The sequence below is a fragment of the Artibeus jamaicensis genome, unplaced genomic scaffold, assembly GCF_021234435.1.
Source record: "Artibeus jamaicensis isolate MK-2021 breed Jamaican fruit bat unplaced genomic scaffold, CSHL_Jam_final contig_452, whole genome shotgun sequence".
Taxonomy (NCBI): Eukaryota; Metazoa; Chordata; class Mammalia; order Chiroptera; family Phyllostomidae; genus Artibeus; species Artibeus jamaicensis.
The window spans coordinates 6,319,176-6,335,849 of record NW_026521837.1 but is presented as its reverse complement, the minus strand read 5'-3'; the positions used below and the strand labels follow the sequence as shown (position 1 = coordinate 6,335,849).

The following is a 16,674-nucleotide window of genomic DNA, read 5'->3' as shown; positions in this document are numbered from 1 at the left end:
CTCCTTCTTTTTCTCCCTCCTTTCTCTTCTGCCTAAAAATAAATAAATAAAATCATTTTTAAACTATCCAAATCAATAAAGTCGTTGGTAAAAATGAAAAATGCATCTTTTATTTTACAGAAAAAATATGATGGACTTATTGGCCAAACCAGTATTAGTATGAATCTGTACTAGCTACTTAAAGCTGATTTGGAAAGAACATCCTGTCATTTTTTTTAAAATTATATTTTATTGATTATGCTATTACAGTTGTCCTGATTTTCCCCCCTTTACCTCCACTCCCTCAGTCAATCCTCCCATCATTGTTCATGTCCATGGGTCATGCATATAAGTTCTTTGGCTACTCCATTTCCTGTACTGTACTTTACAGCCCCGTGGCTATTCTGTAACTACCTATTTGTGCTCTTAAACCTCTCACCTCTTCACTCATTCCCCCACATCACTCCCATCTGGCAACCATCAAAATGTTCTCCTGTCCATGTTTCTGTCTTTGTTCTTCTGGTTTGCTTAGCTTTTTAGATTCCATTGTTAATAGACATGTATTTTTTGCCTATTGTTCATAGTTTTGATCTTCTTTTTCTTAAATAAATCCCTTTAACATTTCCTATAATAATACTTTGGTGATGAAAAACTCTAGATGTTTTTCTTTGTTTGCTTGCTTGCTTTTTTTGTCTGGGAAGCTCTTTCTCTGCTTATTGATTTTAAATGATAGCTTTGCTGGGTAGAGCATTTTTAGGTCCCTGCATTTCATGACTGAATATTTCTTGCCAATGCTTTCTAGCCTGCAACTTTCCTTTGAGAAATTAGCTGAAAGACTTACAGGAACTCCCCTATAAATAACTACCTTCTTTTCTGTTGCTGCTTTTAAGTAAGATTCTCTCTTCATCTTTAACCTTTGATATTTTAATTATGTGTCTTGCATCCATTTTGTTTGGGATTCTGTGTGCTTCCTGGACTTGCATGTCTATTTCCTTCTCCAAATTAGGGAAATTTTCTTTCATTATTTTTTCAGGTTAATTTCCAATTTCTTGCTCTTTCTTCTCTTTCTGGCATCCCTATGATGCAAATATTGGACCATTTGAAGTTGTCCCAGAGGCTCCTCATACTATCCTCATTTAAAAAAAATTTTTTTCTACTTGTCACTCTGATTGGTTGTTTTTTGCTTCCTTATGTTCCATATCATTGATTTGATTCTTGGCTTCATCTACTCTACGGTAGTTTTCCTGTAAATTATTCTTTATTTCAGTTAATGTGTCCTTCATTCCTGATGGGATCTTTTTTATGTTGCAGAGGTCCTCACTAAGTGTCTTGAGCATCCTAATAACCAGTGTTTTGAACTCTGCATCTGATATATTATTGCTTACCTCCATTTTATTTAGCTCTTTTTCTGGAGTTTGATCTGTTCTTTCATTTGGGCCATGTGTCTTTGTCTCCTCCCTGTGTTTGGCAGCCTCCCTGTGTTTGTTTCTATGTCTCTATGCTAGGTAGAGCTGCTCTTGACTTTGTGTCTTGGTAGTGTGGCCTTATGCAGTAGGTGTCCTGTAGGATCCAGTGTCACAGTCTCCCCTATCACCCAAGCTGGGTACTTGAGAAATGTCCTTCTTGTGGGTTGCGTACACCCTCCTCTTGTAGTTGAGCCTTGGTTGCTGTTGGCAGATCAATGAGAGGGACTTACCCAGGTCAGTCAGCTGCACAGACTGGCTGTGACCACTGACCACCATCCTCTGCCCTCTCTGGACAATCAGCTGTACTGGGGCAAGGCGATATTGTTCCAACATGGTCTGTAGCTGTCCACTGGGTACATTGACCCTGGGGTCCCAGGTGGTGTAGGCCCAGGTCAGCCCCCTACCCACTGTGTTTTGCCTGGGCCAGCCCTGCCTGAGATATAAAACAATCTGAGAAGGCTGCTACTTGTACTGAGCTTGAAGATTGCCAGAAAAGCTAAGCTATGAATCTAAGCTGGCTGCTGCTAGTGCCAGGCCTGGGGCCGCTTAGCCAGCTGTTGGTTATTTGAGAGGATTTAGGAAGTTGTGAAGCAAGAGCCAAGACCAGCCATTCATATGGAAAAAAAGGTCAGGTGGGTTTGTAAGCTGGGTGAGGTGGAGTCTCTGGGGATCTTCCAGGAAGGTCAAACAGTGTTACTTCCAGGAAGGTCAAACAGTGTTAGCCAGGTTGATGGAGTCTCAGATACAGCACCATCTTGCCAGCTCTGTGTGGGGAGGGTTTAGAAGAGTGACAATGGCCTCTGCTGGCCTTGAAGACAGACACTTTAGTCTCTTCCTGTGTACCACTGGTGCCTTTTAAACTACTACTCTGGTGCTGGAGCTCAGAGGGAGGGAGTCTTAGTAGGTGAGTCTGTGTGTGGGTTCTTTAAGAGAAACTGCTTGGGGCTCCAGAATTTTCTTCCACCAACTGAATCCCCTCTGGTCTTTGCAGCCAGAAGTTGTGGGGACTTATCTTCCTGCCACTGGAACCCTGGGCTGGGGGGCCTGGTGTGGAGCTGGGCCTCCTTACTCCTGAGATATCCCTCCGGAATTTTTAGCTACCACATATGTGTGTGGGACCAGTGCATTTCCTTGTCTGTGCCCTTCCTATCAGTCTGGATGGATGTGGTTTTTTTGTTTCTATAGTTGTCAGACTTGCATTCAACTCAATTTTTGATGGTTCTGAGTGATGGTTGTTCTATATTTTAGTTGTAATGTTGATGTGGTTGTGTGAAGAGGCAAAACATGTCTGCCTACACTGCCATCTTGACTGGAAGTCTGCCGTTTTTCCTTGATATACTTTATTCTAAATAAACAAGTTAAAAATATGGAGAGTGGTTTATCTGCATACTCCCTTTTTGACATAGTTTGGGTGATCTCCTGCTCTTGAAGTATTTCAAAATATGTAGGAACAGAACATCTTAAAGAACAAAATATTGGTGATGAGTCTCTTTCAGAAGCACCATTTCTCTTTTCATATGATTGCATCTTAATTACATTGAAATTCTAAGCTAAAGATCAAACCTTGCCAAATTTTAAATCAGTTTTGAAACTGGACAGTTATATATGTAAGCTAATTAAAACATATATTAACTTGCAGCCTTCGAAATCCACTGAATTCTATATTATTTATTTTTCTCAGAGCTGCAATATACAATAGTATGAAGGGTTCATCATACTCCTCTCTGCCAACAAGATTCATATCCTGCTTGAAAAATTGATATTTTGTTTTCATGGATTAAAAAAGATTTTTAAAGGGGATAAAATGAGTGTCTCCTGAGACCTAAGTAATAAATTTGATAGTGTCACATGACCCATCCTTTACTGACACTCCCTACCCTTTCTACCAAGCACAGGTTTTACTCCCTGTTCAGTATGAATTCAACAGATGTTGAATTTTAGTTAACTTTATCCTATGCTATTTAGTTCACTTAAGATTATAAGCTTCTTAAAAATTAGGATATCTTTTATTCCTTTATACACTTCCTTTTTACCTCCTAACACAATACTAAGAATATAGGAATAGTCAATATAAATATTCATTGAGTGGAATCAATAATCTTAAAATATAATATACTACATATTATATTTTTAAATGTAACATAATTTTAAATATAAAATAATTTTAAAATATAAAATATCAATTATTAACCTCAAGTATTTATGTTTTAAAACTACTTCATAAAAGAAAAATTTAAAAGAGAGAATCAGCCCTGACCTGTGTGGCTTGTTTGCAGGGCATTGTCCCAAAAGTGAAAAGTCCATGGTTCCATTTCCCGTCAGGGCACATGCCTGGGTTCCAAGTTTGGTCCCTAGTTGGGGCACAGATGAGAGGCAGTAGATCAGTGTTTCTCTGTCACATCAATATTTCTCTCCCTCTCTTCTCCCTCCCTTCCCCTCTTTCTAAAAATAAATAACTAAAATCTTTTAAAAAGTAAAATAAAAGAGATAGTCAGTTAAAGAACAAGTCAGGAACATTCCAAACACTTAAACACAACCAACATTTTGGTTTCTATTTCTAAATTCTTGGTTTAAAAATTAATTGTACTTGTTGTATGTAAAATTTTGTCCTGTTTTTGTTTTTTGCTTATTATAGTTAACCATCTCTTCTGTGTTGTGATGATGAGCTTTTACTTTGAACACCATATAATTGTGCAGAGGACAGCTTGAGTCTGTAGGACAGTATGATGGGTAATTTTTTGTGTGAGTTTGACTGGGCCAAGCGGTGCCGATATTAAACATTACTTCTGGATGTGTTGGTGAGAGTGCTTCCACATGAGAGTAGCATTTGAATCAGTAGACACAGCAAAGCAGACTGCACTCCCCAATGTGGATAGGCAGCATCCAATCTGCTGATGGCCTGAATAGAACACAGAGTCAGAGGCAAGAGGAATTCAGACCTGCTCCCCACCTGGCTGATTGAGGAGACACATCTGTATTCTTCTGTTCTTGGACTGGGATTTACACCGTCCACTCCAATGGTCCTGCAGCTTTCAGACAGCACGTCATGGGACTCCTTGGCCTCCATAACCATGTGACCCAATGCCTCATATTATATATATGAGAAATGTAAATGTATTTGATGTTTAAAATTTGCATTACTTTACTATGGAAGATGAATATTTTTATGTTTATTGAGCAACTGTGTTTTTTTTCATAATTTTTTTCACAGTTTCTGCTCATTTATCTATTGGAACCTTCATTTTAATGAATGCATTACAATGGCAACTTATTTAAACATTTTATAAAATAAAATAAAAATTTGTTATTTTTTAAAAGTAGACAATAACTTTAAATATTTTATTAAATATTTAATAAATTAAATAACTTAATTTGAATATTTAAATAATTAAATAACTTAATTTGTCATCAAATTAAGAAAATGAGTAGCCAAATAAAAGCAATGTTTTTATAATCACAGAAAGAAATGTACAAGCCGAAATAAGTGTTTGTTCAAATATTGAATGATGCCATCTAGTGGAAAATTGATTTTAAGTTGTCTCTTTGAATCAGAGCTTCCCCAATTTCAGTGCCCCCGAATTTGGTATGAGATCTTGTTAGAATATCTATTCTAGCCCTGACACATGTGGTTCAATTGGTTGGGTGTTGTCCCACAAAATGAAAAGTCGCCAGTTTGATCCTTGGTCAGTGCACCTGCTTGGTTTGCCAGTTCGGTTCCTGGACCCGATGTGCAGGAGAGGCAACCGATGGGTGTTTCTCTCACATCAGTGTTTCTCTCCCTCTCTTTCTCCTCCCTTCCTCTCTCTCTCAAAGTAAATAAATAAAATATTTACAAAATACTTAAAAAGTATATATTCTAGTCTCTCCTTTGCCTGGAGATTTCTAATTCATTTAATGTATATAATAGCCCAAGAGTGTGTTTCAACATTATCCACATTAGAAACTACAAAAATTCCATGTCAGTTAAAATTAAGGTGCCCATTGGTACATTGTGTTTTTTCTTTTTTGTCGATGAACAAGGACTCACCTACTTAACCTGATAAACTCAGGGAAGGCCAGAATGAAAGAGCCTCCCAAACTCCGAGACTGAAAAGCAACCACACAGGAAGGTCTGAACGTAAAAACCCCTAACTATAAACAGGCCATGGTGGTTAGTGACATTTTTTTAGGCCTATAGCTTCCTTGACCAAGGGCAACCTTTACCTTAAGTAAGCCTGTCTATTGTTTTCAAAAAGATAGCACACTTTTGTAATGTCAGAGTAATCCCCTTTTTCCAGGCCCTTAAGGGCATAGCCTCCTATCAGAACATGAGACCACAAAACATGCCTTTTTATCTTATTGCCTACATACTCCCTGTATGTGCTATAAATGTTAATTATTAACTACCCTTTTTCACCAACGCAAAAGAAGTGTGTAGTTCTCCATTCACCTTTTATCCAGTCTCAGAGATTTCCCTGCTTTGATTTTCCCCACCTTCCTAACCTACCACCAACGACTTTTATGTAACCTGCCCCCTCCCCTGTATGTCTCCTCATCTGATTCTAACATATAAAATAAACTGTAAAACAGCCATTCCCCAGAGCATTTTCTCAATCTGTTGAGATTTTGCTTCCTGGCAATTGTCAATTTGGCTCAAATAAACCCTTCTAAGACTTTTTCTTGGGCTGGACATTATTTCGTCAAAATTTTTATTAGAATTTTCACCAACTTTACCACAAGAAGTAATTTTGCTGCTGCTAACATACTTTTAAAAGTGTAGTCTGTGCCAGCCTATGTTAACTGTTTTACTTGTATTTTTTTATTTGATCTTCTCAATGACTCTGATGTGGTAGGTACTATTATTATATCAAAGACAGACCTTGGAGGTATTTCAGGTTCAGCCCCAGATGACTGTAATAAAGCAAATAGCACAATAAAGTGAGTCATAATATTTTTGCTACTCTTGCCTTCAGTTGGTAAAAAACACAATATCTGTGAATTGTAATAAAGAGAAGCACAATAAAAAGAGGAACGCTTGTATTTTACAGATGATAACATTGAGATATAGAAGATTAGTAGTTTTACCAAGGTCACACAGCTAATAAGGTACCTTAGCCCACAGCCCACCATGTTATTACATGTGTGCACAGGGCTCTGAGACGGGGAAGATAATAGTCATGCCAACAGTAAAAAAGGACTAATGATTTTACAGTTCTATACTGTCATCTACATTTAGCTTAGTATACTACATGCAGAAATAAGTTATATTCCTTAATCACAGGGGGCTATTTAGGGATGTTTTGCAACTTAATATTTACATTGTTTGGATTAATACATCACACACTCAGATTTCCTTATATATTGGGTATAGATTTTTTGCTACTATAAACTTGGATGTCAATACTTTGCGGTTACTCTCCATTTCCCCCCAATACTCACATAAACTAAACTGATCTGCTTCAAACCTTCTATGTGGAATCAATCTGAAACTAATTTATTTATAAGTGGGTAGAAAACCCAGTTGATAGGGATCTGTTAGCCAGGCCAGGCAGCTGAGGCTAATGAAGCCAGCCTTATACGTGGGGGCCTATTCCTGCCCCACAGGGGCCAAGGCCCTAGGCCTGCCTAGCCTGGTCTGAGCCCACTCATTCTGGCAGAAATCAAGCTCCGCCTCCTCAGAGCTCACTAAAACTTATCTTTCCTATTGTCCACTCCCTCTGTTGGGCCCAAAGTATCAAATAACTACAAACTAAAAGATTAATTCCTGCCCTCGTAGGAAATAATGTGAAGGTAACGTCAGAACTTTATAATAGTCTTTCTTGAGCCTATATCCCTGACAACTGCTTTATGCTCAAATCTTTTGAAAATTAGTAAACAAAGAGCACCAAATAACGTAGTGGATTTTAAAAAATAGAGTGAACAAACAATATACATATTTCTCCATTTATTTGGACATTGCTGAGTGAAAGACAAATTTGAAGATATAATCTTATATTTGTATCTGTATATCCCTCACTCCCATCCTTGGAGCTCAAAGTCTGAAATAGTCAAGCCCAACAATACAAATAAGATTCAAATCAATATTCAGCAAAACAAAGGGAAAACATGGTGACTAACAAAAAATATTCTAGTATATTGAACTTGGAAGAATGGGAAAAATAAAAATAATAATAACTTTATTTGAGCATTAATTTGTCCCAGGCACTTTTCTAAACCCTCTTTGAGTGCATTGTCATATTTTAATACCCACAAGGGTATTTCTCGAGGTGGGAACAGTTATTAATCTTATACAGATAAGAAAACTATGTAGTTAAATCACTTGCTGGAGTCACACTGCTAGTAAACTGTGGACCTGGAACCAAGCTATTAGGCCCCAGTGCCCAAGCTCTCTTACCTGCTGCAGGACGAAAGATCAAACCTGTATCACTTTCTTGGACAGTGAGTGACAAACATGAGGCGAAAAATCCACAATGGTTACCTTTTCAACTAATGGACATTTGCCTAGTCACAGTTACTTAGACTCTTGCTGTCTCCACACTCATTTAGAGAAGTAAATTAATTGTACTTTATTAAGCAACTGAATTCAGAGTCACACAGGGTCAGAGTATGGCTGTCTGAGAACATTAAGAGGACTGAGATATTCTTTTCAGGTTCTTCAATTTTTTTTTTAATGGAAGAAGAAAAAGAAAAACAGCCAAACAAGATTATAAAAACTGTGATAAAGATTTACCTAAAACAAATGAATGCTTTTAACACACCCACTATGACAAGAGTGTTTGAAATCTCGTTTTTGTAGATAACTATGTAGGTCTCAGTCTAACACTGTGTGGCTCTGAGGTCAGGCCTCTGGCTTCCTGGAAACCTGCGATTTGCCCTGGTGAAAACTCAAGGTACCCCCACTAAAGCATTGCTTTCGTTTGCCATGTCTAAACGCAATAGAACAGCCACCAGACAACACTGGTTGCAAACTGCGCTCTAATTTACAAGTGGTGCCCCGGGAAAAGCAGTCCAGTCAGGAACGCCCTCGGAACCAAAGAGCTAGCTCCCGCCAGTTGGGGGTTACGTTTCCAGAGCACCGAGGGGCGGGGCTTAGTCGGCCTCCTGGACGCGCGGTGATCGGCCTGTTTGGCTGGGCCAGGCGGAGGGCGGTGAGGGGCAGTGGCTGGCTGGCCACCATGCTGAGTGCAGCGTGCGGCAGGCTCGCCTTAGCGCTGCGCAGTACACGCGCGCTGCCGTCTGCGGTCACTCGTAGGTGCCTGCGCGGGTCGGGGTCGCAGCGGTCGGCTGATCACAGTGAGAAGACTGAGGAACCGTCCCGCGACTTCGACCGGGCGCTGCTGGAGTTCTTGGTGTGCCCCCTTTCCAAGAAGCCGCTCAGGTGAGCTTCGGTTTCCCTGTAGCTGTGGTTTCCCAGTCGCAGCCGCCTATTGCGGGAGGGGGCAGGAGAACTGCGCTGCCGCCCACACGCATTGGGGAGCTTTTTAGGTCAGTCCGGGTATTCACTGCTGCCATTTTCTGGGGGCATGTCAGCGCCCACGCTCCTCCCTGTGCGCGAGAGGGGTGGGAGAAGGCCGCAGGGGAGCTGAGCCCCAGGCCTGCCAAATCAAACCGCCTACGCGCAGGGACAGATTGGAGCATTTATAGACTTGCCCCTTGCTGTGCGTCAGAACCACCCGGGGAACCTTTTTAAAAATGGCGATTCCCCAGCAGCATCCCACGTGTTCGAACCCGAAGGTCTCGGGGCGGGGCTTGAGCCATTAACTATCTCTTTCAAAGGAGTCTGTGTGATTCTAATGTATAGGCAGGTTTACGAAGTTGTGAGATATAGGACTAGTCCAAGGCATTAAGGTTTTTAAGCCATGATGATGAATAATACTGGAGTATCCTGCAGATGCTTGTGAAAATGTCGTGTACAACTGATATCTGCGCAACTCGAGCGTGTAAGCTTCGTGTTCTGCTCTCTGGCTTTTCATTCTGGACTAGCTGGTTTTTGTAAAGGCCTCTTTCACCTTAATTTATAGTCCTTAGGATAGATAGCTCTACAGTTACAGGCTACTGAAACTGAACGTTTACAACACTAGTATTGCACATTGGATATGCTAAATACCACAGTGTTGTGTGTGGTACTATCTTTGGGTGGTAGATTGCTAGTAATATTAATTTTCTTTCTTTTTTTGCATTTCTCTTTCTATATTTTTCTCATAATAAGCCTATTAAGTTTTCTTAAATATTGAAATGATCATTTGTTGTACCTTTTAGTTAATTGTATAACTAGCTTACTGCAGATTTGCAGTTTTCCGGTTTTCTCATTTCTGCCCTTTTATCTTGCTCAGACTTTTTTTCCCAATGGTTTCCTTCTGATGGATCAGTTAGTTTGCTCTCAGGTATTCTAAAATGAGGAAGTTGAATTTTTCTCTAGTATCTTTCCAGTAGTAAATTAACTGGGACAGTTTTGAGGGTGACCAGAGTAATGAAGAACTAGTTGGATTGTAAGGGGAATCTTTTTCTGAATTTCTTTTTTTTTTAATAATTATTATTTTTAATTTTAGCCTTCCTGATTCTTTTTTAATTAAGGTGAAAGTTGAGAATAAACTGAAAAAACTTGGAGAAACTGACTAAAATAGGAATGATTAGAAATTCATTTTCTAAAAGAAACTATTCAACTGGCTATCACTGCTTTTAGAATTAAAAGGATTTTAATTCTGCTTTTCTGAGATTAACTGTCAAAAATTAGATTAAGTGGTGGTACTTATTGAATATCAAGCTCTTCCAAGCATTTTGTTTTTCACAATTCATTTTTTCTTTTCCCCTCCCTCAGATATGAAGCATCGACAAATGAATTGATTAATGAAGAGTTGGGAATAGCCTATCCAATTATTGATGGGATTCCTAATATGATACCTCAGGCAGCAAGGATGACACATCAAAGCAAGAAGGAAGAAGATGTGGAGCAGCATTAAATCATAATTAAAAACCACATTTTAAGAACTGAATTTTCTTAATACCGTCTACCTTTTTAAAAAGTCAAGGTGGCAGGTAATAAGTGGGAGAGAAGAATGTTTCTGTCTCTCCCTACGTTGACTGTCCTTATTCCGTTGGTCTCTTTAGCAGGACTGTTCTACTCGGCCTCTGTGGAAGAAAACTTCCCACAGGGCTGCACGAGCACAGCCAGCCTCTGCTTTTACAGCCTGCTCTTGCCCATTACCATACCAGTGTATGTGTTCTTCCACCTTTGGACTTGGATGGGTATTAAACTCTTTAGGCATAATTAATGCAACCAGAGCCAAGATGGTATATACATTAATAGTAAATCTTGAGCATCTGTCTCTGAAAGCTTAACTACATGGAAATATTGGAAACCCACTTAATTTTCAGGAAAGATCCTATATCTTGCTTTTGTCAAAGGTTTAGAACTATGGGAGGCTTAAGCTGCAGAAACTTCTTTAGTATACTTTGGTTCTGCTCTTGTTTTTTGAGGATTCTAATTCATAACTGCTGTATCAGAAGCAACATTTCAACACTGTGGCTTGTTGGAAATGAACAACCCCACCATCATCTAATGACTTTATTTCATTTCCCTTTCATCTAAAAGTTAATAATTTGAAATTTTTTGTTTGTTTTAGAAAGTTTGGTGAAGTCACATGTTACAGATAACTGAAATAATTCCAAAGGACCTGTGTTGCAGTAGTTGTAAAGAAATGTGTTGGTGTGATATAAAACTGTAATAAAATAGAAATTTCATGGCCTTGCAAAAATTCTGAGTTTGTAAAATGAGCTTCATTTCTTTGGTATTGAATGCTTTACATTAGTAATAATAATACCAGGTATAGACACTTTTCCACAAAACATTTTGCAGGATTTTGTTTTTGGTCATAAGCGTGGTTCTAAGGAGGAAACGTAAGAATATTCTAAATTTTACAGTGTAGGCTATTATTAGACAGGCACTTATTATCCAAATAGAATAGTGTCTTTTGCCACATATAATGCACTCCCATGTGTAATGCACACCCACGTTTTTGGCCCAAACTTTCAGGAAAAAAACTTTAATTCAAATTTTTTAATTCAGATTTTTTTATTTATATTTAGAAACAAAACTGATACATGTGTTCCAGGCTATTTTGTGTATGGATAGCATTATTGCTTTCTAGCATTACACTTTTAAAATAATTTTATTTATTTATTTTTAAATTTATTTATCATTAGAAGGGAAGGAAGGAGAAAGGGAGAGCAATATCAATGTATGGTTGTTTCTCGTGTGTCCCCTGCCAGGAACTGGCCTGCAACCCAGGCATGTGCTGGGGGAACTGATCTTTGGTTGTTGCGCGCTGCATTATTTTTTAAAAGATTTTATTTATCTTTAGAGGCGAAGGAGAGAGGGAGAGAAACATCTGTATGATTCCTCTAGTGTTCCCCTGGGGGGCAGGCATGTGCCCTGACTGGGAATCGAACTGCAATCTTTTGGTTTGCAGGCCTGTGTTCAATTCAGCCACAGCTAGCATTACGTTTTTTTAAAAGATTTTATTTATCTTTAGAGGCGAAGGAGAGAGGGAGAGAAACATCAATGTATGATTGCCTCTAGTGCTTCCCCTGCTGGGAAATAGCCTGTAGGGAACTGGCCTGCAACCCAGGCATGTGCCCTGACTGGGAATCGAACCTCGATCCTCTGGTTCGCAGGCCTGCGCTCAATCCATTGAGCTACACCAGCCAGGGCAGCATTACATTTTTAATGCATAAGCATAAATAGAATTTAAAACATTTATATAGAGACAGAATTAGTACTACCCATGTATAATGCGCATCCTTATTTTTCCCTAAAAATTTTGGGCAAAAGCGTGTATTATATATGGCAAGATATGGTAGTTTCCCAGGAAATTATTTAACTTTGGGTAGAGGTGGGGTATTACAGAAGTCTTGCTGATTGTGTACTCTTGAGCTTAGAGCTATGTTTTGAACCACATTTGTTTATTTTTTTTTTAAATATATTATTGATTATGCCATTACAGTTCTATTTCCCCCCTTCTTTCCCCTCCACCCTGCACACCCCTCCCTCACCATTTCCCCCCTAAAGGGGGGGGTAGACACGTTTATGTCTACGTGTCTCAAGTTCTTTAGATTCTATATTTCTCCTACTATTCTTGCCCTCCTCCCTATTTTCTACCTACCGTCTATGCTACTTATTTTCTGTACCTTCTCCCTCTTTCTTCTCCTCCCACTCCCCTAATGCTACCCCTCCATGTGATCTTCATTTCTATGGTTCTGCTCCTGATCTAGCTGTCCTCCTTAGTTTGCTTTTGTTTCAGGTGTGGTTAATAACTGTGAGTTTGGTGTCCTTTCACTGTTCATATTTTTTATCTTCTTTTTCTTAGATAAGTCCTTTTAACATTTCATATAATAAGGGCTTGGTGATGATGAACTCCTTGAATTGGATCTTATCTGAGAAGCACTTTATCTGCCCTTCCATTCTAAATGAAAGCTTTGCTGGATGCAATCTTTGCTAGAGCAATCTTGGATGTAGGTCCTTGCCTTTCATGACTTAGAATACTTCTTTCCAGCCCCTTCTTGCCTGTAAGGTCTCTTTTGAGAAATCAGCTGAAAGTCTGATGGGAACTCCTTTGTAGGTGACTGTCCCCTTATCTCTTGCTGCTTCTAGGATTCTCTCCATTTTAATCTTGGCTAATGTAATTATGATGTGCCTTGGTGTGTTCCTTCTTGGGTCCAACTTCTTTGGGACTCTGAGCTTCCTGTACTTCCTGGAAGTCTATCTTCTTTGCCAGATTGGGGAAGTTCTCCTTTAGTATTTGTTCAAATAAGATTTCCACTTGCTCTTTCTCTTCCCCTTCTGGTACCCCTATAATTTGTATGCTGGAGCGTTGAAAAATGTTCTGGAGGTTCCTTAGCCTCTCCTTATTTTTTTGAGTTCTTGTTTCTTCATATTTTTCTGTTTGGTCGTTTTTTTCTTCCTTCTGGTCCACTCCCTTGATTTGAGTCCCAGTTTCCTTTCCATCACTACTGCTTTTCTGCGCATTTCCCTTCATTTCAATTAGTTTAGCCTTCATATGTTCCTCTAATTTGTGGCTAAAATCAACCAGTTCTGTGAGCGTCCTGATCACCAGTGTTTTGTACTGTGCATCTGATAAGTTGGCAATTTCTTGTTCACTTAGATTTATTGGCTCTGGGGCTCTGAGTTCTTTTTGAGCCATGTTTTGCTCTGTTCATGCCTGTTACGTATGAGGAGCGGAGCCCTAGGTGTTCACCAAGGTGGGGCCACCCAGGTCGCTGGTTTGTGATGCTATATGTGGGGGCGGGGTCAGAGAGAGATAATAGTCCCTTCTGCTGCTTCCCGCAGCTGGGGCCTGCATAGTCTGTCTCACTGCTAGCTCCTTCGCCTGGTTTATCTGTGCCCAAATGTGTGACCAAGAGCAGCCTGCCACCTTGCACCCTCAGTGGGTCCACCCGTTGCTACTCCACACCTGGGATTCGTCCTCGGCTGCCTGCGCGCTTGGGTTGCACGCCTGGGTCGGTCTGGTGGATCTTTCCTGCCTGACCCAGCTCCGCTGTGGGCTCTGCCCCTCTTACTGGTCTGGCTGAGTGGTTCATTGTTGTCGGACTTGAGTATAGTTCAATTTTCTGTGGTTTGGCTGTGTTTTTGTCGCTAAAACTTTGTTGTTTTTAAACTTGGTTGTGCGAGAAGGCGCAGTGTTTCCACATATGCCTCCATCGTGGCGGAAGTCCACTTAGTTTATTTTTTTGCCTTAGGAAACCAGTTTAGCACCAGGAAGGACATGAGCATTTGACATATCAGTAGTTCACAATTTTCCAGACTTTTCAACAAGAATGACTGAGGTTAATATAACTATTTCAGAGGTATAACATGCTTTTTTAAAAGATTTCTTTCTAGAGAGAGGAAGGCGGGGGAGGAGAGGAAGAGAAACATTGATGTGTGGTTGCCTCTTGAGCGCCCCCTCATGGGTAGCTGGCCTGAAACCCAGGCATGTGCCCTAGATTGGGAATTAAACCTGAGACCCTTTGGCTCACAGGCTGGCTGGCACACAATCCACTGAGCCACACCAGCCAGGGCTAAATATTTCAGTAGTTCCCTATAGAAACCTAAGAATTGAATATACTAAACTTAATTCTTACTAAAATCTGAAAGTAGTTGAAGAGAAGCTTTAGACAGATTCTTCCCTATCAAAAGAAAATTAGAATGTGATGGTAAATGTATTTTGTATTGCATTAATTTCATATTGCAGTACAAATCACATTTTAAAAATTTATGGTAATCTACAAATAACCTAGAAGACTACAGAGATTCCTATCATTTCCTGAAATTATTTTTTTAATTTACTCTAAATCTCCCTGTGGTTAGTGTAAATGAAACAATTTTGCTGACAAACATTGTATTCTGAAAAGTCTATTTCAAGCTTTTGTAAATTCAGCATTTTATCAGGAAACTACAAGTATACCACTTCAGGAGTTCAGTATTAAGCCATCCTCTCACTAATAGAATTCGTTTAGCAATCACTTATATAGTACAAATTGTATATTAGGTAGTTTTAAGCATATTACACATAATCGCACCATCTAACAGGTAAGGTAGGTAATAGCACCATTTTACAGATGAGGGAACTGAAGCACAAAGAGATTGACTTACCCAGGGTAACAGCAATAATTGGACTGAAATTGAAACCATATGGCAGTGTGGCTTCAGTCTAGCTTCTTAATCACCAGACAGTGTTTATTTTGAGAACATTAATCTTTTGTAAGAGAAACAATTAGGAATCAAAATTCTTGGATTCAAGTACTTATTCAAGGCTAATGCCCTTACTGTTGTCCTAAAAACACTTAACTTTTGCCTCTAGCACTCTGTACTATACTTGCCTTTTTCTGTCTCTTGTCTAGACAGCAAATTTCTCAACATTTTTTACCTAATGCTTAGCACAGAACAGGCAATAAGTTTGAAACTTGCTGAGAGGGTGTACTCATGGCTCTGACAAGCCTTATAATTTTAGGCAAGTTCATTAATATCTCTGAACCTCATCTTCAGGGTTAGAAATACTTCCCCTGCTGCTTTTATACAATTGGGAACAAATTAAATTACACGTGAAAGCACTTTGTAAGGAAGTGCTTTCTAAAGTGCTTTCTAATTTAGAGTAAGCAATAATGACTAACTGAAATGGCAGCACAAGGTACCCTGCAGACCAATTTCCCAGGAAACAACCTAACTGGTGAAAATTCTGAACAGAACAACCATGTACAGTCTCTGGAAATTGTTCTAAGGGCATACAGCCAAATGAGGAAACAAGACTATCTAAAACTGGACAAGTAAGCAGAGTTTGTGGCATTTGAACCACCACTCCTTCCCCCTCCTCTCAGCTTAGTCCGAGGGACACTCCAGGAAGGCGCAGCCAAGAATACAGGGCTCCCTCTTCCCATCTCCTATTTGAGGGTTAGGTATCTTTTCAAGAAGTGCAGGGCACCAGCAGAGTAAAGGAAATGACCTGATCATAAAAGTAAATGGATATTTTCTCTTTTTCTGAATTGATTTGTAGAGCATACATATAAAACAATATGTATAGAATTGTATTTTGGGGTCTAGATCATATTGCCATTAACAGCACAAAGGAAATGGATGGGAACGAAGCTCTACTGGAGGAAGGAAATGACACCGGATGGTTAACTTGGATTCACAGGAACAAGTAAAAAGAACCAGAAAAGACACATCGGATTAATATAACAATGCTATAAAGATATCCTTGTTCTCCTTATCTCAGTTTGAGACAATAAATTAATAAAAGTAAGAATTATAAGTAAGTATTGTTGGGCAGTAACATGTAGGAGAAATATGCATGACAATAGCACAAAAAGGGGGGTGGTTAACTGCCTAGAAGTAATATTTATGTTATTTCACTGGCACTCTTTAAGATTTTATTTATATTTATTACTTTTTAAATATTTTTTATTGATTATGCTATTACAGTTGTCCCATTTTCCCTTTATTCCCCTTCACCCTGCATACCTTTCCTACCCACATTCCTCGCCTTAGTTCATGTCCATGTGTCCTATGTATGAGCTCTTTGGCTTCTCCATTTCCCATACTTTTCTTAACCTCCCTCTATTTTGTACCTACCAATTATGCTTATTTCCTGTACCTTTCCCCCATTCTCCCCTCCCCATCCCCACTGATAACCCTCCATGCGATCTCTATTTCTGTGAATCTCTTCCTGTTCTAGTTGTTTGCTTAGTTTTTTTT

At 39.3% G+C, this 16,674-nt stretch overlaps 2 protein-coding genes and 1 long non-coding RNA gene across 3 annotated transcripts; 2 read left to right on the top strand and 1 right to left on the bottom strand.

Annotated features, from left to right (window-relative positions):
* Positions 1-4,380: 4,380 nt before the first annotated feature.
* On the bottom strand, positions 4,381-8,482 carry LOC128627594 (uncharacterized). Its single transcript, XR_008391842.1, has 3 exons — positions 8,409-8,482; positions 6,304-6,335; positions 4,381-4,530 (listed from the first exon to the last, which is right to left on the bottom strand). It is a non-coding gene; the product is annotated as an uncharacterized LOC128627594 (long non-coding RNA).
* A 32-nt stretch (positions 8,483-8,514) lies between these two features.
* Positions 8,515-10,478, top strand: PYURF (PIGY upstream open reading frame). Its single transcript, XM_037141069.2, has 2 exons — positions 8,515-8,802; positions 10,243-10,478. Exons 1-2 carry the CDS (start codon positions 8,600-8,602, stop codon positions 10,382-10,384), a joined length of 345 nt encoding a protein of 114 aa, XP_036996964.2. The 5' UTR covers positions 8,515-8,599; the 3' UTR covers positions 10,385-10,478.
* Positions 10,391-11,145, top strand: PIGY (phosphatidylinositol glycan anchor biosynthesis class Y). The gene has a single exon (XM_053666442.1). It carries the CDS (start codon positions 10,481-10,483, stop codon positions 10,694-10,696), a length of 216 nt encoding a protein of 71 aa, XP_053522417.1. The 5' UTR covers positions 10,391-10,480; the 3' UTR covers positions 10,697-11,145.
* The last annotated feature ends 5,529 nt before the right edge of the window (positions 11,146-16,674 follow it).

What these genes read in the sequence shown, in the direction of transcription:
- PYURF (XM_037141069.2), top strand. Translation starts at nt 8,600, where the DNA reads ATGCTGAGTGCAGCGTGCGGCAGGCTCGCCTTAGCGCTGCGCAGTACA. An exon ending in CTTTCCAAGAAGCCGCTCAG is followed by an intron (nt 8,803 to 10,242) that starts GTGAGCTTCGGT and finishes CCCCTCCCTCAG; the next exon opens with ATATGAAGCATCGACAAATG.
- PIGY (XM_053666442.1), top strand. Translation starts at nt 10,481, where the DNA reads ATGTTTCTGTCTCTCCCTACGTTGACTGTCCTTATTCCGTTGGTCTCT.